This window comes from Sphaeramia orbicularis, chromosome 18 (assembly GCF_902148855.1).
Source record: "Sphaeramia orbicularis chromosome 18, fSphaOr1.1, whole genome shotgun sequence".
In the NCBI taxonomy this organism is placed as follows: domain Eukaryota; kingdom Metazoa; phylum Chordata; class Actinopteri; order Kurtiformes; family Apogonidae; genus Sphaeramia; species Sphaeramia orbicularis.
The window spans coordinates 24,801,913-24,829,781 of record NC_043974.1 but is presented as its reverse complement, the minus strand read 5'-3'; the positions used below and the strand labels follow the sequence as shown (position 1 = coordinate 24,829,781).

Genomic DNA, 27,869 nt, shown 5'->3' with positions numbered 1-27,869 from the left:
AATAAAGGGAAGCCACTTGGTGTTCTTCAGACACACTTGCACCGAACCAAAAATTAACGTAGAAATTTACCTGGAGTCGACCTGAAAGTACCTGCTAATTTTGTCTTTTCACATAAAGTTTGATTTTTCAAAATGTATCACCTCTCTGTAAGTAGGTTTGGTTATAATTGCAACTGCTTTCAGGTTCTTCAAATAAAATTCAAGCACTTTTCAGACCTTGAAAGCATACACACACACACACACACACAAAAGAAAAGCATTAGCAGAAATAGCTGATAATTCAAGAGTGGTTAGTTTTTAAATTGAAAAAGACACAAACACTAACACATGTCTGCCCTAAGGGGTGTGCTATGAATATTCTGTTGACATTTTCACCTATAAGTGGCAAATAAATCTCTTGGCTGTTGTTTGCGCCCTCTGGATTAAAAAATAAATTGCAAAACAAACAAATGTACTGAGATATGTGCAATTAGGTCAGTCTGCAGTAGGAAAACATAGGCAATTTTAAATGCCATAGTCAGACTTTTATTTACAAGCTGATGATTTAAACTAAACCCTTCAGAAAAAATGTTAAGCCGAAAAAAAAAAAACAAAAAACAGTCAATGATGAGCAATGACCCGCAGAGGCGACTTTGACGGATGCAAATGATGTTTATGAAAATCTACAATAGCCTCCCATTGTCTATGCCTTTACATCATAAGCCTCCTCTTAACATAATGCATACATAATGCAACCTAGATAATGGAAAGTCAGCGATTAAATCTGCTGGATACTAAACACAGGTAAAATTACAAATGCATTAAATCAGTCTGACCATACACTAAAATGTCCTGCCTCCTTCAACAAAGACATAATCTATCAATTTAATGCTTATTCTTGCTTTTTTATACAAGAGTAAAGCACAGTTCTATGAAGGAGCTGAGCATGTAAGTTATCCATTTTTTAATACCTTCTTATTTTTCACTGTTTTGTTGTGATGAACTGAAACTTATCTGACCGAACATGCTCATCTGAAATGCAGATTCATGATATCGGTGGCTTATGGTACATCGCAAGGATTATAGTAACCCATTTAACAGGCTACCACTTGCTGATAATGTTACATCAGACATCTATCCTATTAATACTGGTAATCCCTTACATTAAACTACTGGACAACTCACCCTCCTGACAGGGATCCCCACTAGCTGAACAGTTTTTCCCAGATGAACTCGCTTGAACCGACTCAGGGAACGACAGGAGCAAAAGGAAGGAGAAGAGGAAGAGGAGGATGGAGGAGGGGAAGGAGAGACGAGAGGAGGTGGGAGATGATGGAGGCTCAGCCATGACTGCTGGAGCCAGGTCTGCTACTGCTCTCTGGCCTTAACTGGACTTCACCAGGTTCTACTGGACTGGGTCAGCCTGGATTAACGTCCAAAACCTGTAAGTGGAGACAGAAGACAGAATGAGTATTATTCACCCTTTCACTCAACTTCTACGGCAGTTTTGACTCTTTTTAATTGATTTTCAAATTGTGTTTTTGTACATTTTTCTCAACTTTTTTTTTTTTTTTTTTTTTTTTAAATTTGGTGATCGTTTTGCAGCTTGTGACATATAAATTGCCAAGAACTTTTCTTTTTAGTTGTATTTTGACATCCAGTGTCTTTTATGCTCTGTAACCAGAGAGTGAAAAGTGCATCAACACTGTGGCTGTCATAAATAATTCATTATTCAAACAAGTGGGTACAGGCACAACAAACCCCACCCCTTGCACATATTGTAGATTATTTTGGCATTGATCCAGCTGATGTCATTATGTCTATGCGTGCGCTGATGTCAGCATATCATTTGCCTCTATATATGTACCAAGTTTGAAGTAATTGAAAAAAAAAAAAAAAGGATTTTCCATGACTGTATTGTAATGTTTTTGGTTGATGTCCCATGGCTTCCATTTCAGAAATATCTCAACGAAATCACTTTGCTCATCACTTATGAATGAATGAATGAATGAATGAATTAATTAATACAGTTTGAAGTAAACTGAAACAAAATTGATGTTTTTATAGACATTTGAAATTCGGCCAATGATAAGTAGATGGGAGAAGAAATACATTTTAAAAATGTATACAAAATGTGAACTTTGACCTACTTTTCCCAAAATGTAATGACATCTACTCTGGGTCATCGGCAATCTATAAATCAAATTTGGTATGAATTCAAGCAACAGTTTTGCTGTTACAGACATTTGACATTTGGCCCATTATAAGTAAATGGGGGGGCAAAAAAATGTTTAAATTCTGAAAAAATGTAAACTTTGACCTACTTTTCCCCAAATGTAATCAATTCTATTCTGGGTCACTGGCAATCTACAAACCCAATTTGGTATGAATTCGACCAATAGTTTTGCTGCTAGAGTGTTAACAAACAAAGAAACAAAGAAACAAACAAACCAAACCAAAAACAATACCCCTTGCCTGCCCTTCACGGGGTGGGGTAACAATAATGAAACTGGCATTTAAAGGGTTAAAATCCTGAAAATTATCACGTTTTGTAGTTCTGAAGTTGTTTAAGAAATGTATGACAATATACATTAAAAAACATTGACGTATGATGATTTTATGGCTTTTTTTTTTTTTAAATGCATGTATATTTTTGCCATGGTGCCCCACTGCCCACCTGTGTTGCCATGGCAATGCTATAGCAAACACATTCTACACATCCGCATAACCAGAAGAACATCAGCTAAATGCTCAACAACAGAAAACAACAAAGCAACAAGCACTTAAATGAGCAAATATCTCAAATGAGCAAACAGTTTGAGACCAAGCGTATGTCATGAATAATTTCATAAAACAAAAGACCAATGCGACAAACTTTGCACCGCTAAGCTAACACTGAGTAGATCCAACAAGACAAGTATTATTTCTCATCTGCTAAAACTCACTGAAGAATAAATTGTTGCATTATGAATACTATTACTGTTTTCAGATCTTAACTTGGTTTAAAAGAATGAAGCTTCTGCTATTGGTTAATCTATTGTTTTGCGTCACATTGAAATGATTCCCACTGGAAACAAATGGCCCAAGGTTTAACAAATGAGCAAATAGTGAGGAAATCCTTCCCACTCTAGTAACACCACACACTATTCTTCAATACAGTTGCAGTGCTTTATTGTAGAAACAGATAAAAACCAGGTTTACAAAGCAATAAAAGCCATAATGAAAGGTCGTTCAGTGATGAAAAAGCAGTTTCGGACTCTTTAGAAGTGCTATAAATGATGATATAACTGTAGCCAGATTCTGTGATAAAAGTTACAATAATAAAGACTATCATAAAGCTGGAGTAGATGATGCTGGTCTGAGCTTCACAGGCGCCCAAATGAAAAATAATCTATCACTTTTTGTTTTGGTTTACACTCAGCGGGGGATTTTTTTTTTTTTTTCCTGCTTTGATCACAGACATTATACTCTTTGTACTTTAACCTGAACTTCAGAGCTTTGCAGACTTTAATATTTGTGATTGAGAATCTGACTGAGAACCACAGGCTTTCAACTGGCTCATCCAGGATGAAAGGTTTAGCAACAGCTTTGTTCTCAGGTACATTCCTCAAGAGTAAACAAAGAACCTTCCAAATCAATAGAGAGATCAGGAGAAAATGCAAAACTATCCAAATATGGTCGGTGGTCTGGCTTTCAAAGACCTAAACACCCACCAGCAACTAAACACATCTACAGAAGGAATACTAATTAAGAACTATTAACAGGGGTACCTAAGAAGCAAAATGCAGTTTCTCAGCTTTTCACGGTCATTAGATATGACCCATTTGGACATAATGCACATGGAAACACTGTCATCTTCTACAACATTGATTTATTAATAAAAACCCATGCTGTTTGACAAATGACAGTGGCTGTAGAGAGTTTTACAAACAGCAAAATAAGATAAGTTAACCCATAAAGACCCAGTGCTACTTTTGTGTCAGTGCCCAAATGTTTTTTTTTCTCTCTCTTTAACCTTTCTTACATGATTATCACCATTTATTATATTATTATCCTCTATATTTTATGTTTTTTCAGTGAAAATCAAGTATTTTCCTTTTTTAAATTTCCTGATCATGCAAATTTTTATAAAATTTTAGATTAGAGTTCAGGGTTATTACATCAGAAATAGAGAAAACTGATGAAAAAGTGACTTTTTAAGCAAAATATATAATTAACTGAACAGAAATTCGTTTCCATCAACTGTCATTGATTTAACTCCATGGGTTTTACTGGTAAATCAATGTTGTAGAAGATGACAGTGTTTCCATGGTAACTGCGGAGTCTCTGAACATCCAAATGGGTCATATCTGATGACAAACTGCATTTAACAATTATTTACATGTATTGATAGGATTATTGAATCAACAGGTTAAGATAAGATAAGATAAGATAAGACTTTATTGATCCCACCATGGAGAAATTTCACAGTTAACAGCAGCAACATACAACACACAAGTGCAAAGAAAAAAAAGAGAGATATTTTGCTAAAAAAAAAGTCATTTTTTTCTTCATTTTCTCTCTTAAAATAATAATCTCTGAATTTACTTTGATCTTTGAAGAACATTTACATAATCATTAAGTTAAATACAGGAAAATACAGGATTTTAACAGAAAAATGCAAAATGTAGAGGATCAAAGTTCAAGGCTAGAAGCTCGAGGCAATGTGATTTATACCCAGCAGTAAATAAATAAACAACAGCAACCAAACATCAGTCACCCAACAACAACTAATAAGACCCAAATTGCACTGTGTCATTTACAAGGCTGATAGCAGGAGGAATAAATGACTCTCTAAACTTGTTTGTTCTGCATCATGGTAGACTGTACCTACGCCCTGAAGCCAACAACAAAAAGTCACACCATAGAGGAAAACTGGGATCAGCTGGTATTGAGCAGGTTTTCGTCAAGTTCCAGGTCCTCTACAGGTCAGGAAGATTGTTCAGAGATGGACCAGCAAGACATTTTTCTGATTAATAGAAAGTGAATCGTGCAACTCCTTTGTTTTTGCCATGATGATATTCAAGACGGATGACTCATACCGAAATAATATTCTAATTAATGGAGATATATTACTTAGGAAAGGTTAAATATGGGAAAAAGAAATCCATGTGGAAGTCACCACAAAAATAGTTGTAACCTTGAAAGACCTAAACAGCAGCCGGTGACCAAAAGCATAAACTGTAATAACTTGTAAACCACTAACCCTATCTATACATGTACATAATTCAGATAAAATGCAGTTTCTCTATCAGACATGACCCACTTGGATGTTCAGAGGCTCAGTAGTGAACACGGAAACACTAGTTGCTTTTCCATTGGACATATGTGCAAAACTTGACCAATATTTGCTAAATGTTGAAAAAACAGAAGTGCATAATGTCGGTTTTGCCATTAAATCCCAAATACAGTGATTTGTTTATTTATTATTGCAAAATGACACGAGAAGTTCTTCCATAGATATAGCAATGAATATAAATATGGTGTTGATTTACAGATATATTCATTATTATTATATATTACCCCTCTATCCTGTACTAAATTAAAAAATGATTCGGTTTCCTGGTGTGTCCACACATATTGCGCCATGTTTTTTTAAAAACTCTTCTTCTTCGCTTGTTGTAACGTCTGTCATTATCTGTTTTTTTTTTTTTTATTCACGTGACAATAGTTGCGAAAAAAGTCTTTCCATTGCAGTTTTGTGTGATATAACAATTGTGCCACGCCTGAAAAACCAGCTCTTGCCAGCGTAAAAACATTTAATTGAAAAACAAGAGTTTTGGTGAAATTGTCATTTTTACTTGAGGTAAATTTTTATATGGAAGTTATATTTGTGCAGTTTGAGGAACATCCACATGCTCAGTGAATTAATGACATGAAAATATCTGAAAAATGATAAATGAAGACGATAATATAATATGTGATATGTAACCCTGTAATGCCAAACGTATCATGTTTGATACATGAGTTTTGAAGTCCTCTACATGATCAGTGTGATTTTTTTTTTCTTGAAAAACCTGATGTATACAATTAGATACATGCAATACACTGATAATCCACCAGGGGGGAGGAATTTGTTCACCAGAGGCCTTTCCAGTGACACTACAAGATTGTCATTAATGAGGAAGGAGGCAGAACTTCGTCAGTTTTGAAAAGAAATACCAATTTGTTAGACAGGTTTGTGTTATATTATGTTTTTGTTTGTTCAAAAATAATAATATTTGAGCATTGAGACCCGATGTATCAAATAGGATACAAAATTGAAACTCATACATGGAAATTGATATTAAAAAAACATTTTTTTTTTTTGGTGTTCAGAAGGACCAAAAAAGGCTCTGATTTCAAAGAATTGCAATTTTCTGTCAATGATTTAATGGTTCAGGCTTTACACAGTTAAATCACAGAAAAAATATTAAATGTAATAGTTAATTTGTTTGGAAGTTGCTGTAAAAATAGGGTTACATAAGCACAAGACCACTGTGTATATAGGCTTCATCAACTAAAAAATGTCAAGACTAATTTTGTGATCTTGCTGCATGTCTGCGCCTGAAAATTTGTGCAATTAAACCATGACTGTTGTGAAGCTGTGGATGGAAGGGCTGCCTGAGAGGCTGAAGTCAGTCCTTGTGAAGCTTTTGATGTGTGTGCACATTGACGCCCAAAATGCTCAAACTTTGATGACTTTTTGAAAATCACTGCATATTTCCATATACATTATGACAGCTAGGCAGGATGGATTAGACCATATATTGCACCGAATTTCCTCCCCATTCCCCAGTGAAAGCGATGGCCTTAAATCCATTCTTTCATGTGTGAAACTGACACACAAGTCAGTACAGACAACTGTTTGTGTGTGCAGCCGACTGTAAAAATGTGACACCGTGCTGCACTGAAGCCACTGATTTCATGCAGCTAATACAGGGTTGGGCTGTAAACACGACCTCAGCTGAGAACAAGCTACCGACAGCAGTGTGTTTCTGTGACGGGGGACTAAAGTGGCCTTTCACTCACACCACTGTTGATATGTTGCGAGAGAAAACAGACCGGAAAAAAAAGGAGAAGAGAAACGGTTTGAACTGGAAGTGAAATGTTAAATGAGGGCAAACATAAGCCCACACCAAAATCCACATGCACGTTACGTACGGACACAAATACACAAACACAGTGTGTGTCAGCTTCATAGTGCACAAACAGCTGACCTTGTACTCACTTACTCTCTGACACACAATTCCAAGTGCAGAGACACGCACACAATACACACTCAGGGTTACTCAGCCTTGGCCAAAAAAATTGCTGACCCTGCCTTCACATAAACATAAACACACACACACACACCTACGTACGCACACTCACAGTTAGTCATCTGCCGTGACATTAGCGGGGAGTTGCTGACCCTGTCTTCATCTATCTTCCAGGGTCTCGCTGCTCTGACAACAACCTGTCACTTCAATACTCAACGCACTTTTCTCCTCCGTCGTCTATCCCGCTACGCCTTCCCTCCAGTCCTTCAGTCGCTTTCTTTCCTCTTGTGATTTCTGACTCTTTTCAGGCAGAAATGTGGCCTCTCTCTCTTATCTCCAAACCGTCTTTCATTTATTTTAACATGTGTTGTCAAGGCTGCGTTAAAGGATAATTCATTTTATTTAGCTTGAAGACACAAGATGATTTTATGCACTTACAGATCCAGATTATGGTAAAAAATTACACAGTGACGCAGGGATACGTGGATGTAATGAAGCATGTAAGCAGATTAAAGGTTCAGTGTATGAGATCTAGGGGCCGCTGAGGGTTCAGACTCAACCTGACCGTCCACTGTGGTGGTCCTTAAAGAAGTAAAAAATGCAAAATTCTGGCTCTGATCCAGTCTTTGCTTTGTCTCTCATGGGTTTTTTGGGGGGATATAATAACTCTGTCTGCGCTTCAACATAGTAGGTGATGATAACACATCAAACCACCTGCCGTAAAACAATAAAAAGAAGACAAGGAGATCCACTCTGAGCTATTAAAACGTGATAGATTCTATAAACAGCTTGTTCCATGCAAATAAAAACACAAAAGTGATTAGACACTAATGACAACTCAATTATGGATAATATATTCCATTTCCACAAGTAGGACTGATTAAATCTAACTAATGAAACAAAGCTAATAAAATATGATATCACTTTATTAGTCCCACCGACAGGGACATTTCCTTTATAGCACACTCATAGAAATACTCTGAAATAAATCAACCTTTGTGTGTTATTGGAGGACTTAGTAAGACTTCATTACTTTTGTGAATTTTTTCAATTTTTTTTATTGTTATGTAGATAATCAAGGTAAAGGAAGTTACCATATTTGGTTCCTTACATGCAAGTGACCAAAAAAATAAATAAAATACAAGAAATAAATATAAAAATTACAAGAAAAACACACGTAAGGTGAAAAGAACATCACTTTTAGAACATTAGACCAACATAAGTGCTGATCCAGACCCACATTATCCCTTTGAACATCATTCCTGACATTAGTACCATTACTTCATGGTACCTAACAAAGCAGGTACACCCACTGTTCATGTAGAGGCGGACCTTACAGACCCTGTAGACCACATTGGACCTCTCTGTAACTGTTGCTGCCACTCTCTTGTAATATGTCCAGAAATTAAATGAAAATAGTCACTTGGGTTGAAGGGTTGAAGTAGCATTAGTGGATGGATGGATGGATGGATGGATGGATGGATGGATGGATGGATGGATGGATGGATAGAAGGAGTAGCATAAGGGATGGTAATATTAAAAGTAAGGGTCGTCACATTGGTCCTATTTCTCTATATTTGAATATGTATCTCTTTGTCTAAATGTGAAAATTTTCAATAAAAATGTGAGCATAAAAAAAAGTAAGGGTTGAAGTAAACATGTAAAAAGTATAAAATATATAATGTATTCCTCAATAAAAACAGTAATGATAAAAAGGTACAAAAAATATATGAACAGATTTACAGTAAGTCTTTGACCTGGGGGTCAAACACTGTAATAAGTGCACATTATTAAAGGACAAATATAATATATAAATAAAATATCTATCAAATAAAACATTCTGACTTGTTTTGTATCTTTGTGCTCTCCATTAAAAATCTATTACCTGACACTGTGACACCTGTTGATGAAGACTGTGATACAGCTACAAGAACCAAAACACATGAGAAAACGGACCTCAAAATGAGACACAGTATCAACTCCTGTGTCATTAAGTTGAATTTTTGAACATTGCGTTGTGGTATTTGTACCCACAACGGTCATGGACATGTGTCAGTGTTATTAAACTAAGGACATCCCTAAGTGATTTCAGCTACTTTCTTCAGCTCAACCTTATTGCTCTTTGTTTATCTCTTCTGTTTGTCTTCACCTCCTTCTCAGTCCGTCTGTCGGGTTCCCCTACCTCCTCACCCTCATGTCCACTCTTCTCTCTGCTCAGGTACATGTCCTGTCGTCCTCCGTCTCTCGGCACCTACTCACACTCTCCACACTTTAAAAGTCTCTAGCACCTCTTCATATCCCCGTCTCGCTCTCACTCTCGCACCTCCTCTCTATTAACTCCTCTCATGCTTTCCAACCTCATTGCTTTTTCCATGTCAAGTTCAACTTTCGGTTCATTTTATTGATTGCATACCGCTGCTGCTAAATGCAGAGCTAAGCACTGCATTTGTGAGGTAGTTTAATTTCATGAGCTCTATTTGAATCCAGAATATTCATATATTTATATAGCTATGAGCATTTTCTTTGCTTGATTCACTGTGTGACCTATTTTACAACCCTTTAATGATGTTCAAGGCTGCATGACGGGATGGGGGGAGAGATGTCATTTCACAGGGCAAGAAGAAAAGTCAGAAGACATACCGAATAAGAACAGAGAAATTCCAATATTTTACAGTAAAAGCATTGATATGAGCATCTGCATGAGATGCTTCATCGAGTCAGTATCGTAAGTAAAGTGGAACACTTGAAAAAGATGGAAGGCATTTTTATCTTGTTAATTTATCCATCCAGAAAAAGTTGAGCTCTGGCAGCGTGGACTAAAAATAACAGTGCATAGGGAAAGAGACAGCCTTTTTATGTTGGTCTTCAAATAGAGGAGCTTGTGATAATTAATTGTAAATCCTTGTATTTACATGTGTATTTATGTATGTGAATGTTTCTTCATGCTCTATGTTGTAAGACATGAATCATCCTGATGGCCTGTCTTGACTTTTCCTCCAGACTGACAGTGATGATGTGTAGTGTGTAGAGTACATAAATGTGTGTATTTTACTGAGTACTCACATGCAAAACATGCTTTGTTCTGCTTTGAGTCTAGTCAACAGGTGTGACCGTGGGTGTTTGAGTGCATTTATAAGCGGAGGTATATGATTTGATAATTAGATGATGCACGCTTCAGTGTCTTTGCAGGTGAAAGGCGTGAAGACATTGATGTAACGAGAGGGTAATGAGTAAAGAGAAGAGAAAGACAAAGAGAAATCAACTGCTGACACTGTCTCAAAAAGCAAATTTGCAAACGTTAAGTATAAAGTATTGCATGTGCCAGAGGGCAGTGGGATGAGATGAAGGCAGACAATGCACATATTCACACCCACTGGAAAGCACATCACATACACACTAGCGTCGACCTGTTTATTGAAAGCGGTAAGAGCATTGGCCATGGTTGTTGATTCGTATCTCATCAGCTGTGCTCTGCCTCGTTTGGCGCCATGAATCACCGCGCACGAACACACATACGCGCTCACGAACACCGCAGAGGGCTAATGTTCTCTCAGGGTTAAATGACATTTGATTCATCACATCTTCACAGGCTCGGCTAGCATCCCCGCTTACATTAGCCCATCCCTCGGCCCTTCGCCCACTCCTCCTGTTCTCCCCTTTTTCATCTCTTCCACCATCCTTTCATTGTAGAAACAGCCCCCGACAAGTCGTATGACCCATCACTGAGTTGTGAGATCATAGTATCAGTAGAAAACACCTGCGACCCCTGAAATCCCCCAAGGAAAGGGTGAGATAAAAAGTACAGGTGGTGTTTTGACTATAATAGTGTTTGGATTCATATGCTTTGCACTTTTTTCTTCTTTATTCTTGCATTACTGTTAGGTCCTACATGCTTGGACGGTCCTGGTTTATAAGAACAGACAATATGAAACTATTTTCTCTTTCCTAGAATGAATTAAATTCCAATTATTTTCCAGGAAGAACATTTTGTCTTCTCAAGCAGCTGTTCATTACTATTGTTTTACACGTCTATCTGCAGTTTTATGACATTATTTTAATGTAAATCGTATTTTATCTTTTTGTGTGAAAGTGCTTCATAAAACTGTCATGTTAATAAAAGTTTCATTATAAAAAGTCCCCACTGCTGCTCTGTCCTCTCATCCATATTTTCATATCCCTCATCACTATCAGTGTTCCTACTTGCTTTAATCCTATCCTTGGAGTTAGTGTCCTTTCCTTGGAGTTAGTGTCCTTTTCTTTGCGTTAGTGTCCTTTCCTTGGAGTTATCATCCTTTCCTTGGAGCTAGTGTCCTTTTCTTGGCGTTAGTGTTCTTTCCTTGGAGTTAGTGTCTTTTCCTTGGAGTTAGTGTCCTTTCTTTGGAGTTAGCGTCCTTTCCTTGGAGTTAGCGTCCTTTCCTTGGAGTTAGCATTCTTTCCTTGGAGTTAGCGTTCTTTCCTTGGAGTTAGCATCCTTTCCTTGGAGTTAGCGTCCTTTCCAAGGAGTTAGCATCCTTTCTTTGGAGTTAGCATCCTTTCTTTGGAGTTAGCGTCCTTTCCTTGGAGTTAGCGTCCTTTCCTTGTAGTTAGCGTCCTTTCCTTGTAGTTAGCATTCTTTCCTTGGAGTTAGCATCCTTTCCTTGGAGTTAGCGTCCTTTCCAAGGAGTTAGCATCCTTTCCTTGGAGTTAGTGTCCTTTCCTTGGAGTTAGTGTCCTTTTCTTGGTGTTAGTGTTCTTTCCTTGGAGTTAGTGTCCTTTCCTTGGAGTTATCATCCTTTCCTTGGAGTTAGTGTCCTTTCATTGTAGTTAATGTCCTTTCCTTGGAGTTAGCGTCCTTTCCTTGGAGTTAGCGTTGTTTCCTTGGAGTTAGCATCCTTTCCTTGGAGTTAGTGTCCTTTCCTTGGAGTTAGTGTCCTTTCCTTGGAGTTAGCGTCCTTTTGTTGGAGTTAGTGTCCTTTCCTTGGAGTTAGCGTCCTTTCCTTGGAGTTAGTGTCCTTTCCTTGGAGTTAGCATCCTTTTGTTGGAGTTAGCGTCCTTTCCTTGGAGTTAGCGTCCTTTCCTTGGAGTTAGCGTTCTTTCCTTGAGTTAGCATCTTTTCCTTGCAGTTAGTGTCCTTTCCTTGGAGTTAGCGTCCTTTCCTTGGAGTTAGCGTCCTTTTGTTGGAGTTAGTGTCCTTTCCTTGGAGTTAGCGTCCTTTCCTTGGAGTTAGCGTTCTTTCCTTGAGTTAGCATCCTTTCCTTGCAGTTAGTGTCCTTTCGTTGGAGTTAGCGTCCTTTCCTTGGAGTTAGCGTCCTTTTGTTGGAGTTAGCATCCTTTCCTTGGAGTTAGCGTCCTTTCCTTGGAGTTAGCACCTTTTCCTTGGAGTTAGCGCCCTTTCCTTGGAGTTAGCACCTTTTCCTTGGAGTTAGCGCCCTTTCCTTGGAGTTAGCATCCTTTCCTTGGAGTTAGTGTCCTTCTTGGCAGTGAAAGGGAGCTAGATGAATCCAGTGTGACTGATCTTGGTCATATCTTCGGTGTGTTTCTGTGCGACATGTATGTACTCATGGGTCACTCACTGTAACCTAACTGGTGTTGTGCTGTGTATAAGAACTGGCTGTCTGTAAGTGTGTGCGCAGGGATGTGATGTATGTGTTTGCGTACGTGCACACAGAAACTTACATGCGTGACTGATCTTTGGCTGTAGCTGTGGAAGCTCCGGGCTTAAGGAGGACTTGGTGGTGTGGAAGTCGGGGAGGGGGGGGGGGGCAATGAGGCAGCAAGGCGAACCCAGGAGGGAGCAGTTATCGTGGGAGGGGGGAGAGATCCCATTGGCTGCCTGTAGTACGCAGAGCTTGGTTAGTTGGTTTGGAGAAGATTAGAGAAGCAACGAACAGAGGAGGATGATGCAACAGAGGGTGGTGGGAGAGGGAGAGAGGGGAAGGAAGGAAAAAAGGTGGAAAAAAGAAATGTACTGATGTAAAAAAAAAAAAAAAAAAGGCAAGGGCGAGATGCACAGAGATAAAGAGGTGGAGAAAGGCAGGGAGAGCAAGAGTGAATGTGTGACTTGGGGATTACAGCTATCGAGCAGCTGAAGAACTGATGAGATGCGTAATTAGGCAGATTTAAGGGCGATAGTGAACGTGCCCCACTGGGCTGTGGATACAGCTGTCCAAGCATGTTAGAGAGTGTCGCAAAAGTACTGCCCATACTGTCGAGCATAGTGCAGATTTAACACGATGGCAAAGGCAACTCAGTGGAACCAAACGGAAGACATCAGGGATGCAGCCAGGCTGTCCGCTACAACGGCATTACAAGGCACTGCAGAATTTCTCACATGCATCAGTAAACCTTTGCGTGAGATCTGATGAGGATCATGACCATAATCTGCAGACGGAGACCAACAGCTGTCTGCTGCGGTCACTGCAACTCAGTGTGAAAGTTGAAGCTTTAATGACAAATAATACTAATCATTAAAGATTCAGGCATTTTAATGGATGTAGAGGACGGATTTAAGATTTGTGTTCATTCCAAATGAATTGAATTGTATTTATTTTTTGTGTCTTGCTACCAAACATCACACATGGTACATTACAGGATACTGCTCTGAGACAACTGCTAATGCTAGTGCAGGTTTGTCCTTTGATACAACAGAACTAAAATGCAAATACTGATATAATATTTGGTATTTTGCAGGTGCAGATAGTTTCAGGTTGTCAACACACACTGACATTGTAGGAATCTCACTTTGTTGGAACATAAAGCATTTAAGAGGTGAGACTTGTCTTATTTTAAAGGGGTCATATTTTGCTAAACCCAATTTTATTAGTCTTTGGTACATTTATTTGTGTATTTGTGGACCATAATAGTCCAAAAAGTTTGAATTTGAACCCTCCAGGTGCTGCAAAGCTATCTTTATATTTATTTTGGCAAAAACTGAGTGGATTTCTACAACCTGTTTTAATTCCTTCTTAATTTGTTACATTTCATAACTAGTTACGTCACAACATTTGCACGTATAAGGTCAAGACTTCCGATGAACACTTCTCCGAGTACGACATAATTGTTTATCAGCAGCAGCGGTTGTAGTCCATACTGAAAATATGTCCAAACTTTGAGTCAATTACCTTAAATGTTCAGTTGCTGGCTAAACAGGACAGAGCAGCACAGCCAACAACCTGGAGGGGGTGGGGTGTGAAGTGGCTCATTTGCATTTAAAGGGCCAGCGCTCAAAACAACCTTTCTGGTGTCATTACTCAGAAATAGGGTTGAAGATGGACCTGTGGAGTTGAATTAATGTAGAATTCAGATCCAAGCATAGCATTTACAGTTTATGTAGACCACAGGGAGGTATTTTAAAATGCATAATTCCATTTAAAAAAGCAAAATATCACTCCTTTAATGTTAGCTTTAAAGGTTTAATGTAGGCATGTTGCACTTATGCTTAATGTGGGTATACTGTATGTCTACAGAAAATAAAAGTCAGTGTAAAGCCCATGAAAACCTAATGTGTGTGTGTGTCTGTGGTCTGCACTCTAATGGTCACTCAATGTTTGCCCCTCCAGGACTGTCTCGCTATCGATCTGCCACCAGGCTGATCCATCACTCTGAAAACACACACACTCACATACACTATAACCATCTGTTGTGACTGAACTTCCAGTGAGTACTCAATGTACAGAAAACACACAAATAAACAGTGCTGCTTATTATGTATAGATGTCAGCTAGAGTCTTATGATGTGTAGGAAAGTCGGATCAACCCTGTAGCCAAGGTCGCTAAGGTTAAGACTACGAGAGCGAGAGAAAGAGCTGTGTATAATCCCAGAGCTTTCAGTTACAACCAAACTCTCTCATCATTCCTACTTGTCTCTTTCTTTTCTGATTCTCTCTCCCTATGTTTCTCTTATTAAGGAATAATTAGAAGTAGGAGAAGGTGAAGTGAAGTTCATGAGCATCGAGGAGGGAAGTCTTGCAGTTCCCAGAAGAGTCTGGTTCCTTCATTACGGCATACAAATTTCACCACAGGCTACCGAGTCAATGCGGGTTAATATCCTCCTGCTTTAAGCTCTAAAACATCTTAACTACTATCTGTTCATTTACTTTTATGTCCACACTTTATTAGGATTTGGGGGAAAATAACCCTTTTAAACACTCTTATGTGTTCCCTATGATATAAAGTATGACTGTGCGGGCCTGCAGCCAAAGTTCTCACTTTGCTTCCTCTCTGTCAGTCCCTTTATCAGCACGCTGCATAAACATGTGAAACTTTGTGTAGGCGAGGACATCAGCCAAATGGGGTTAAAAGGGTTTTAATGGGCTGTGACATTAATATTAGAGAAGATGATGCATGATATGATGAGACTGTAAGTGTGCGTACGTGTGCGTGTTATGTGAGGTTGTGTTCTTTTTGTAAGGGGCGTACAGTAGTGCATGTCAGTGGCCAGAGGCATGGAAATCAGAGAATTCCGGAGGCGTGAATTCATTTTTAAAGTCGCAACGGCGCATAAGCAAGTCTCACGGTTTTCGTGCATGTGTCTGTTCATGTAGGTGTGAGGAAGTGCGTGAGGAAGACATGAACCACATATACATCATGCCACTCTGACCTTCCATTATTGAGCTAATTATGCCGACAGTGTGTTTCACGTCCATTTTCTTTCGCTTTCGAATCATGGGAGATGATCACATGTTTAATGGGATATATTTATATAAAGATGAGGCTTAAAATAACCATACTGGACTTCATCGCATCTGATTGGTGTCTTTTGATCGGCCTCAAAGAGTCAATTTTTTTTTTTTGTTATCATTTTTATTTTACTCATTTATTTATTTGTTTATGGTTATCTATATATGTATGCACATTACAATTTTTATGAGTACTTTTGTGTTTTAATTTATAACATTTGAAATGCCCTATGTGTTATTTTGTTCATCTGTTCATTTATATGTTTTTATATATGAAAAAAGTGTACCTATTCCTATTTTATATATTGCATTGGTTTATAAGTTTGCAGGAAACTCAATTAAAAAAACATGTGAGAAAAAGACTCAAAACAGCCAAACTAACATCCTAATTAATATAATTACACACCTATTCATACATATTTCTTTTACTTATCATATTGATCATATTTATCTGATACATATTGTACAAATTGCTGTTCTAATTGTGTTTTAATCGACTGTTTTAATATGTTGGGGTTTTTTTTTTTTTCGAATGTTGATCATTTCTTTCCAGCTACATTTTCTTATATTTGTACGAAGCAACTGTAACACACAACAGTTTCTTCTGGGATTACTAAAGTGTTCTGATTCTTTCAAGGTACTAGATGACAACATTAGCAGTGTCTGTTAATCATGTAGTTCATGTTCATAACTCATATCTGTATATATGTAATATATAATGTAATAGTTTTAATACGCTAAGCAGCCCAAATATTGAACTTTGGATGAGATTATATTAAATACGTCTTTGGCAATGAATTGCAGTTTGACATGTGCTCCAAAGTACAAATAATAAAAAAAGCAATTACTTTGTGACGCCACTGACAGATGTAGGGCCTTACGTTGCACTGCTTGCACATTTCCACCATTTATGAGCAGAGCATGGACGTTTGCCATGCAGCAGGATTGGTGAAATCAAGGTCAAACAAAAATCCAGTTTAGATCAACTACATATCCTAATGCTCTACATATAAAGATCAGAGGCTCCTGCATTGGAAAAGCTATTGCCAAATCTGAACACATATTTACTGTTTTATTATTTACATTGTATATACCATACCACTTATTGGTCAATCCTAGTAGCACAAAGGCTCCAACTGTGTGGATGGTTAGAAATATGGAAGGAATCATTATTTTTGCAATAATTTAACCCTTTCATGCATGAATTATGAGAACCTTAATCAAGATTTTTTTCCTAAGTGTTTTTATTCCTCTTTAGGCATGAAAAAAACAACGTGATGGAAATTTTTTATGAACCTGTTTTTTATGGAGTTACAAAAATGTCCACTCAGTTGGACACCATGTGTTTATTTTTTGAAGAAAAGAAACATGTATTTAAAATGCAATATCAGAAAGTGATATACTGTGTGAAAACAATGAAATATTATTTTAATGCAGCTAATCTGATGTTTTCTCACATTTTAGCATACTTTAAAACTAGTTATTACTCACTTCATGGAGATAATGTGAAAAACAACTTTTTGTTTCAGAAAACTGTTAATTACAGTCTAATAACAACTAGCAATTGATTTACTCTCAAACATGTTAATGCAGATCAGGTTTATCAAGAACAGCAAAGTTGTCTGATATGCAAATAAAACCACAAAACCTATGAATACACAAGAGAACAGCTGTAGAATAACTGTCCACTGTAGTGACCACTATCCATGAAAGGGTTAATATGTACAAACTTTAAGGAATATAATATGTTGGATAGTAATCATTATATTTTCCCATATTTTTTTAGATAACTATTTTGTGTTTTTAATTGTGAAAAGTCATTAGTAGTAATTGTTTTCTTGATGGAGGGATAAACCTTAATCTGGTTATGGAAAAAATAATAATATGACTTGAATATGGAGTCAGTTATCCTTGTGCAAGCCTTATTTAGTTAAGTAACACTAGACAACACTCCAAGTGAGGCAAAATAAAATGGTTTACCATAATATAGGAACACTGTGGGTAGTTGTAGGTGTATGTGGACTCGTGGCTGTGTATTTTAAAGGAGCAATATGTAAGATTCAGACTTATTCACTTGTGTTTAGGGTGGAGTCGGACTCAATTTGTGAGCAACAGTACTGCGTGTTGGGAGTTGGGAGCTGAAGTCCCATCCTCTCCACCGTACCTCATAGGACCTAAATGTACAAAAAATATAAATTGTGGTCGGTGGCAAGACGAATTAGACTATCGGTATTATTATTATATTTTTTTGTGTTGTTATTATCATTATCATTATTACAATAATTATTATTTTCCCCCTCACTCCCCCTCTCTTTCTCACTTTCATTCACACTCCCCTCTTTCCCTTTTCCCTATCACCCCTAATCAATCTATATGGTTTAGTTGCTCTTTACATTTATTATCTTTACCTCCGCCAAGGAGGTTATGTTTTTGCCAGGGTTTGTTTGTTTGTTTGTCTGTCTGTTTGTTTGTTTGTCTGTTTGTCTGTTTGTTTGTTTGTCTGTCTGTCTGTCTGTCCGTTAGTGTGCAACATAACTCAAAAAGTTATGGACAGATTTGGATGAAATTTTCAGGGTTTGTTGGAAATGGGATAAGGAAGAAATGATTAAATTTTGGTGGTGATCGGGGGGGGGGGGGGGGGGGCACTGATCAGCCTTGGCGGAGGTCTGTGCTCTCCGAGTGCTTCTAGTTTATTTGTTTGATTTTACTTTTGTTTTTGTGTTGTTTTTCTGTCCATAATGTCTTGGTAACTGTCACTAATAAAAAGGAAAAAAAGAATATATATATATTTTTTTATCCTTTTTAAATTTCTGATTTAAATATCTGATCAGTTTAAAAGATAACTTGGTTGGTGGTAGAGATAGTTTAGGAACATCTTGTTTTGTGTGATAAATGTCAATGAACTGCACCAAAATACTCATTACCTCGACATATTTGACCTCATTCTTTGAGAGCAAGGTGAAAAAAGTATTAAAAGAAGTGAAATATGTACGTGTATATGTGTATAAGAATTGTGGGGGTGCTGGGGGGGGGGGTTGTTTGTCTGTCTGTCTGTCTGTTAGCAAGATAACTCAAAAAGTTATGGACAGATTTGGATGAAATTTTCAGGAAATGTTGATACTGGCACAAGGAACAAAATGATAAAATGTTGGTGGTGAAAACTTAAATAACAAAAAATAAGAGGTGAAAATCACTCCAGTCTGGACAGATTGACGTTGTAGTGACATCTTCAGGGAACAGTTCTCTCAACAGGTAATTGAGAAAGACAGTTACGATGACATCTACATTGTGACTTTTGGGTTTTTAGATTTTCTAGGGATATATTTTTTACAGCAAACTGAGACTTTCTTGACTAATAAATCTACCTATTAAAACAAAAAAAAACATCATATGTGTAAATGACAAATCAAACACTCAAAAAATTACAGATTTTTTTCCAAAATAAGGTCCCATGTGACACAAACAGAAGGGACAGGACATTAGCTCTCTACTAACTACTGAAAAGAAGCAGAAAAAACACACAAGGCCAAGGATTTTCATGGGAAAACTGACCATGTTCGTCATAGAAATCATTGTAGTGTAGAGAACATGCTCATTCTTTAACGCTACGATCCACTCATGCAACTTAAACAAAACAGCTATTAATACATGGAAATGTCTTCGCATAAGCCTACGGTACATATTTAACCTTTAACTCTTCTTATTATACATTGCTCGACTATTGTGTATATATATATATATATATATATACTGCCCCCAAGTAAAACCGATTACAATGTATTAGTGCTGGGTCTAATATAGTGTAAGTGAATAATCAGGATTTCTTATTGCATGTGACTGAGCACAAAGACTCGGCTTTTATCAACATTGGCTAACAAGAACCAAATGAGAAGTGTGTGTGTGCATGTGTGTGTGTGTGTGTCGGAGCCAACGAGGGTGAAGAGTTTATCATCACAAACATCCAACCCATCCCGCAGGCTTGTATTAGATTGATGATGCAAGTTTCTCTCACTTCCTTTTCACTTTCTTTCCCATCATCCTCCCTCTATGCCCCCCCCACCCCACCCTTTCACTTCTCTTTTTTCCCCTTCCTTTCACAAGCCCACTTTGTTGTTTTCTTCTTTTACCTCTCAAACATACTCTCTTTATGTCATCCACTTAACTTGTCTTCTATCCTCCTCTACTTCTGCGACAAACAGCAACAACCTTAATAAAAAGCCAAAAGAAAATCCCCTCGACACTGGGAGCTTAGAAAAAAGAGAAAACGAGATAATAGAGGTCATTTTCTCATACATATGTGTTTGTAAAGGGGGAAAGAGGATGAAACAGGGATTGGGGGAGGGGATAGAGAAAATGAGGGGGAGAAAGACAAGAACCATAATTGGAAGCTGCATTAATCCCCCCCGATCTCTCTCCTATACCACTGAACCGTACATACACACACTTTATATACAGTGTCAGTGTGTATATACCTGACACACACCTGACTTTTCTTCCTCTTCTTCTTCTCTCACATGTCTTTTTACTCCTATTCGGTACATGAACCTTAGTTGTTAAGCACTAACTTATCTTTAGACACTTACATTATCAACCACTCTCCTCATACATCACACTTATAACCCTAGCATCCTATTAGTTGCCGTGGTAACAGCAAAGAGCTAATCATAATGTTAGAGCCAGCGCTGCTTTCACTTGTCACTTTCAGTTTCTGTTTATATTTTCTGTTATATTTAACTGTTAACTCCTTTTTTTTCTCATCTCCAGTGTGTCCATCCATCATTTAAGTCTGTCGATGACTTCTTAACACTGCTCAGAAACATGTTTTTTTTTGTGATTTTTCCCTAAAGTTTCCTGTGTCGAGGCATTTTATAACAGCTAGATTTTAGAGAACATAATGTTTAAATGCAAATGTAAAAATTTAGAGCGATACTAAGTGCTAAAACGTGTTTTTGAGCTGCAATTATATGAGTCAACTGTAATTAAACACATCACTGCTGGTGATAATGACATTTGCATTTTGTAGGTAAAAACAGCTCAACTCGCCACTTCCTCCTGATGATGTAGACTAGTACTTTTAGTATTGTTTTAGTACACCTCTATGTCATAAAATTTGCATTAAAAAAATATGTTTCTGCCTCTAATCGACAGGTGTCAAACATGCGGCCCGGGGGCCAAAACTGGCCTGCGGGATGAATTTGCAAAGTGCAAAAGATATGAACAGTCAAGGGTGTCAAACTCGAAAATAATAGCATAATAGCCTAGAAATAATGACTACAAATTTTTTCTTGGTTTAATGTGAAAAAATAATATGACATCATGCTTATAAATAATAGTAGCAACACCAAATTTTTTCTCTTTGATTTACTGCAAAGAAGAGTAATTCTGATATCCTTTAATAATAAAGCGTCAATAACCTGAACAAATATGAACAACCTGAAATGTCTAAAGAAAAATAAGTACAATAACAATATTCTGCCTGTTTTGTGTCTTATCTGATCTGTAATGCACATGTATTAATCATAAGTCGAGGCATAATATTGATCAGACTTTTCTTATTATTATTTCTTCTTATTTTTCTTCAGAAATTTCAGTTTTTTCAGGTTATTCACATCTTTTTTGTTTGGATAGTTTGTAAAATGGAAATGTTTTCATAATTTAATGTTATTTTTTGGATATAAAAAATTTGAAGTTGTCATTATTTATAGGCTATGATGCTATTATTTGACTGGTCTGGCCCACCTGAGATCAAACTGAGCTGAATGTGGCCCCTGAAAGAAAATGAGTTTGACACCCCTGCTCTAATCAATGTTCGGTCCATCCATCGTTCAGTCAGAATCTGCCAAACTGGAATTCCTTTCCTATAGCTGTTTTATAGCTCGATTTGGTGACACTGTACACACAAAAAGGTGATGATTTTGGTGTACAAAACTGCTAACTTGCTTAATTTGTTTATCAGATTTAAAGTGAAATAACCAATTAAAACACCACAGAGATAACAACACAAGGTGCATATTGTTCTCCATAAGCATCACATGATTCTCTACTTTATGGATGTCCCTGAATGAAGATTTAGACAGTGAAGATTTTATGGTACTTTTCAGAATCAAGCAGTGGTTGGAGTTAGACTCAAAAATAAAAGTAAATAGAATAGAATAGAATAGAATAGAATAGAATAGAATAGAATAGAATGTATTGTCATTACACCAGCTGTGCAATGAAATAGTATTAAACGGTTATTGAAAATGAGAATCTGTTATTAAATAAACTACACCAGTTTAATCCCCTTCAACAATATATTGATAACTCAACCTGAATATAAGTAGAATTTATGTGGCCTCCCTTTGTTGTGATACGTCATAAGTCCTGGTATGGGGGGGTGGGGGTGGATGAGGGTTGATAAAATGTATGTTTGTTATGTTTGCTTTTATCTGTTGTACTTTTGGTTTGTCCACTCTGTTTTTTGTTTTTTTTTCAAAATGTGGACAAATTGTAATAATGAATGTTTTTGTGACTAACTCTTGAATAAAAAGACTGAAAACGAAAATGAGAATCCGTTCTCAACTAATTAACCTGGTTAAATAAAGGTTAAATAAATAAAATGCAGGTGATCTCTGCCAGCGAGAGTGCACTTACTGTACATCTAAATAGCAACAGAAAAGATACAGATGTGTATCTTAAAAATATTAAATAGTATGCAATCAAAAATAAGTGCAAATTAGAGATACAGTGTATGAAATGGTAAAACTTTTAAAAATATAATAGTATAAAAGGGTGAAAATGTAACAGTGTAACAGTATAGTGGGTAAATCCATATGCACCAAAAGTTTTAGGAGATTAGGGAGCACTAAATTAACAGTTTAACCTTCAAAATGAACATCTGCATATTCAGAGAGGATGAGAGCACAAGCCTTAAGAAGCCTGGTATAAAACATCAGGAAATTAATGCCATAAATCTCATATTGCCTGACATGTTCAGTGCAAAGGGAGGTCACACTAAATACAGCTACTGTTTTTTCCCTGAAATATTTGTCTTTCCTGCTGTACATGCTTCATATACACTCAGATTGTATCTTCATACAGAGACTGATGCATATGTATGGTCAATAGAACTTTACTAAACCAACCACCCCAGTGTTAGCCTGGGGCCTTGGCACAGCACCGTAATTTAACAAACATCACTTTTATACTAGAAAAAAACACATTACTCATAAATTACTATTCACAGAAAGGTATTATTACATTGCTTTACTAGACAGCTGAAGGGATTTTAAGGATTTTTCAGAAAAATATGAACTGAAATTGCTTTGCATAGAAGAGGGAACATATAATTGGTTAAAAATTGACTGAAAAAGTTACATGTCATCTACACAGTAGAATCTACTTTGCAAAGACATTTCCATCGCTCACACAAACAGTAGAGTTTATCCTGTGAAGTGAACACAACTCTGCTTTAGGATGAAGAAAGTCAGATATATTGATGAGACATCGCTACAGGTGGATGAACAAGACAACAGTGTATTCTTGTCTGGCCTAAGGCTAAAAACTCATTAAGGAACTTAATTCTTATAGTTGACTTTCAGCTGCAGTGAAGACAGCCTGTAGCTTCAGTGCAGAGTAAAAGGAATAAAGCTGTCACGGTTTTTAATACTAAAGAAGCACTGAACTGGCCCTGTGCTGTTGTGACGTTACCACAGTGATTAATGGCATAGGAAAGTTATTATCGTTATCATTATGGGTATGAAATGAGGGGGTGATGTACTCAGTGTGTGTGTGTGTGTGTGTGTGTGTGTGTGTGTGTGTGTGTGTGTGTGTGCCACTCATATGGGAGAAACAGGAGAGTAATGGTGGCAAATTATTCATAGGAACGACATTAACTCAGTCAATTAGATAAGAGGGTTTTCCTCATAAATTAAACTGTTAAGTGGAGATTATAATAACAAGCTGAAGCAGAAGGTCATACACGCTCACTATCACTGATTCATTTATTTGGATTTCCCAAAATAAGAAGAGGAGGATAAGGTAAATATGTCAAGTGACCTGTTCTGATCTATTCTTTCTTTCTGTCTTAGAATTCACGAAATTCCACTCCAACAGTCTAAGGCTGCAAAGGTTTGAGGCTCGTGGTAAATAATGAATAACAATACTCAAAAACTGCTCCAGTGCAGCTGATGAAAACATTAAAATTAAAGTCAGAAACTGTTTTCTAGGTCAACAGTGGAAGGTTTTGGATTGTCTGTATTTTTTTGCATTTGAGTTCTTTCCTTCCTTTTCTTCTGCCTTTTAGTTTCACTTCACTTTATTCCACAGAAGTGACTTTACTAGAGGTATAAAGCATTTATTAACTGTTTTAGAAGTGTACAGTAACTGACAAAAGGCTATAAAACTGCTTAAAGGTGTAGTCTTAGTTTTTGAGTATCAATGGGCAAAAACTTTATAATTATGTTTCAATTTGTCATTAAAATGGTCTGAGATGAAATGAGACTTCAGCATATAGTCTCACCTGCGCTTTCAGGCTGTAGACTGTTTAACCTGTGATGAAAAATAAAAAGTATATAGTATTTAGTGAATGCTTTGGACAGAGAAGAGAGAGACGCACATTCTCAGATTTCTGTCTCTGATTTCAGTTCCTACAGCTTTAAGAAAATGGATGAACCGTGTCAAACTACACTGAGCAAAAATATAAACGCACCATGTGACACTAACTTTTTAATAGCAATAGGTGTTGTACAATATATTAAATTGCACACAGTTTATTCTGTTGATCAATGTGGTACAGATTACTGTCTGTTAGAACATGACAGTGGCGTCAGCATTCAGGGACATTCACGTGGACACGGTGGGGGCCGGTTGAAAAAAATCACAACTCCATATCTCATGTGTCCGCCATTGGCTTCCTGTAGAGCAACACATCGTCTTCTCATCGAGTTGACGTTATTGTCAATTGTGGCCTGTAGAATGTTATTCCACTCGTCTTTGAGAGCCACGCTGAGCTATGGGATGTTATCCAGAACCATTCCCGTATGATTTACAACATTTGTGGCATGGTGACATCTGAGAAAATGTGACATTTTGGGATGTCCTTTTATTATCCTCAGTATAAGGAGTGTCTGAGTACTGTTAATGCTGTTTGAGCAGCATCTGGACATGCCACAGCTGTGTTGTGGGTGGAACCACTGGATCACTGAGCAAGTGGTCACTCACAGAGATGGACACAAAGGTTGTTTATACACTACCAGTCAAAAGTTTGGACTCACCTGGTTTTTCTTTATTTTCATGACTATTTACATTGTAGATTCTCACAGGCATCAAAACTATGAATGAACACATGTGGAATTATGTAGTTAAAGAAAGTGTGACATAACTCAAAGCATGTTTTATATTTATTTTTCTTCAAAATACCCACCGTTAGCTTTTATTACTGCTTTGCACATTCTTGGCATTCTCTCAATGAGCTTCATGAGGTAGTCACCTGAAATGTTTCCCAACAGTCTTGAAGGAGTTCCCAGTGATGCTGAGCACTTGATGGCCGTCTGTGGTTGATCTCATGTCATTTAAATGAGAAGGTGAGTCCAAACTTTTGACTGGTAGTGTAAGTCAAGAGAATTAACCATGTCTGGTGTCTGGTGGTTGTGGCTCAGTTGGCAGAGCAGGTCGTCCAATGACCAAAGGATCGGTGGTTTGAATCCTGGCTTGGGCAAGACATTGACACTGACCTAAATTTCTCCCAGTAGGTGTGTGAATGGGTGATTGTGAGACACTGTAAAGTGCTTTGGGCAACATGAAGGTGTAGAAAATGCGCTGCATAAGTTCAATCCATTTAACAATTAGACATGAGGGTCATGCGTCTCGAGTTACACAAATACTGTATATGGTGCGTTTATATTTTTGCTCAGTATATTTTACATTTGGAAAGTCTGTGCTGCATTTGTGAAAGTCTAAGGATTATAGTATTCAGTGAAAAGCAATCTGCTGTAAACACAGTTGAATCCCAAAAACTACTCGAGTCCAGCTACAGAAAGCACCAAAGCACTTTGCAGAAGTTATAAAGCATTTATTGACCAGTCAGAAATGTTCGAGTCATTAACAGAAAACTATAAACTCTGTCTGAGCAGAGTCTGTTTCATTTATTTTTGCCCATGCTCTGCTCTTAAATTGACTCAGATTGAGACACAGACAATCTCACAGTCTGAATTTGATAGATTCAGTGTAAACTATGAGTGGGAGGGTTGGCTCTGTGTGTGTGTGTGTGTGTGTGTGTGTGTGTGTGTGTGAGTGTGGGTGGGTGTAGAGTAGGTGGGCATATGCACAGTGGACAATCAGAGCAAGAGAAGAAAAAGCTCCATCATTTTGATAGATAAACACTTGTACACACATATTATGCAAAGTAGCTGGAGTGGACAGCTCCGGGTATTATGAGGAGGAGAATAGTTAGTGACAGTGCCAGGTTGGAGTCGGGACAGTTTTACATTCGCAAAACACCACCGTTTATATACGCTTCAAATTCAATGCACAAACAGTGGCGGTAAAATGCAAATTAATGTGGATAGACCGATTGTCACTGCTGTAGTGACTTCGACGGCTAAGCAATGAATCTGGCAACAAAACAGGTGCAATTAGTGGAATAACACACATCCACACAGTAGCATAGGCTTAGCCACAGATGATCACTTTTTGGCGCTTAAACCCAGAACAAGCTGCGAGGCGGGGATGAAAGGGACGAAGACAATGAGAGGGAGAGCGTCAAAGACCGAGGAGACACAAAAAGCCAGATGGAGAAAGATTCACATTAGAAAGGGAACATTTTATTTGGCGGGAAATCAATTCTCGGTGTTAACACCAAGAGGCCTGGCAATCAACAGCTGAATGGACCTTGTTACACCAAGGTCACACACCTACGAAGACTAACACACAAATAAAACCAGACAGCAGCGTGAAACATCTGGGCCATGTCAGGATTTCTTGGGACATCTCCATTACAGTCCAGGTCCACCCTTTAGTGTTCACCTTTCACTAGTGGCTGCAACAGTCTCTTCAGTTTTTGTCTTACATTTATATTTGGAAGCTCATTGAAAAGGATTAACCCTCAAAGACCAAAAGCACCTACCGATATTAATAACCTTTCAACCACTAATCCAGAATTCATGTAATGTGCCGTTTCTTTGCTTTTCAGCAGTATTAAATATGACCCGTTTGGACGTTCAGAAGCTCCATAGTGAACGTGGAAACACCATCATCTTCTGTAACACTGACTCATCATTTAAACCCATGTAGTTTGACACATTTTTGCCTCATAGCATAATTACCTGTCATCTTTTTGGCCAAATTGTGATATCTGCATAACTTTACTCTCCTAAAACTGCTGCTTCACTTTGCATGATCTGAAAAAAATAGGACTTAGGCAATTATTTGTCAGTCCTTCATCACATTATCTATGAATGAACACAAAGTAAAACATACAAATTCATGTAATTCATCTAATATCTAATTTAATCTCCCTTGCAGTAACAACGCAACATTTATTCAATTTCCTTCTCATCATAAATGCATTATTTTTTTAATAGACTTGAGTTCATAGATATACATACAGTTAATACTGTGTCTATTTTTAGTTCTATTTTATTTCACTTTATTATGTACTGTACTATATTATGCTATGAGGCTTATAAAATGACAGTGGTTATTGACGCCTGTTTATATGTTCAGCTAATCACATATTTTAGCAAAAATTCACTTTGCTTCCCTTTTGAATCTACTCTGAGCTTTAGGAACATCTACATGATTAAATTAAATAGATATGAAACATATTTTCTGTATTAAATTCAATTAAATACAGGAAAATGTGTTTTTCACCGAAATATACAAAACACAAAGGGTAGTATTATAGTAAAAGATGATACATTTTGAGAAAAAAATCATCTAGAAGTTCTCATAATAAGGTCTTTAAGCATTAACC

General features: G+C 37.3%; 1 protein-coding gene across 5 annotated transcripts in view; it reads right to left on the bottom strand.

The window, feature by feature from the left end:
* Positions 1–27,869, bottom strand: part of slc8a4b (solute carrier family 8 member 4b) — a 186,742-nt gene that overhangs the window by 105,464 nt on the left and 53,409 nt on the right. For all 5 annotated transcript variants that reach the window (XR_003938063.1, XM_030161901.1, XM_030161903.1 and 2 more), the window contains exon 2: positions 1,165–1,421. Coding sequence is in view for 4 of the 5 variants with exons in the window: in XM_030161901.1 (XP_030017761.1) it covers positions 1,165–1,327 (163 nt within the window). In the remaining variant the exon portion in view is untranslated. The remainder of the gene's footprint in view (positions 1–1,164; positions 1,422–27,869) is intronic.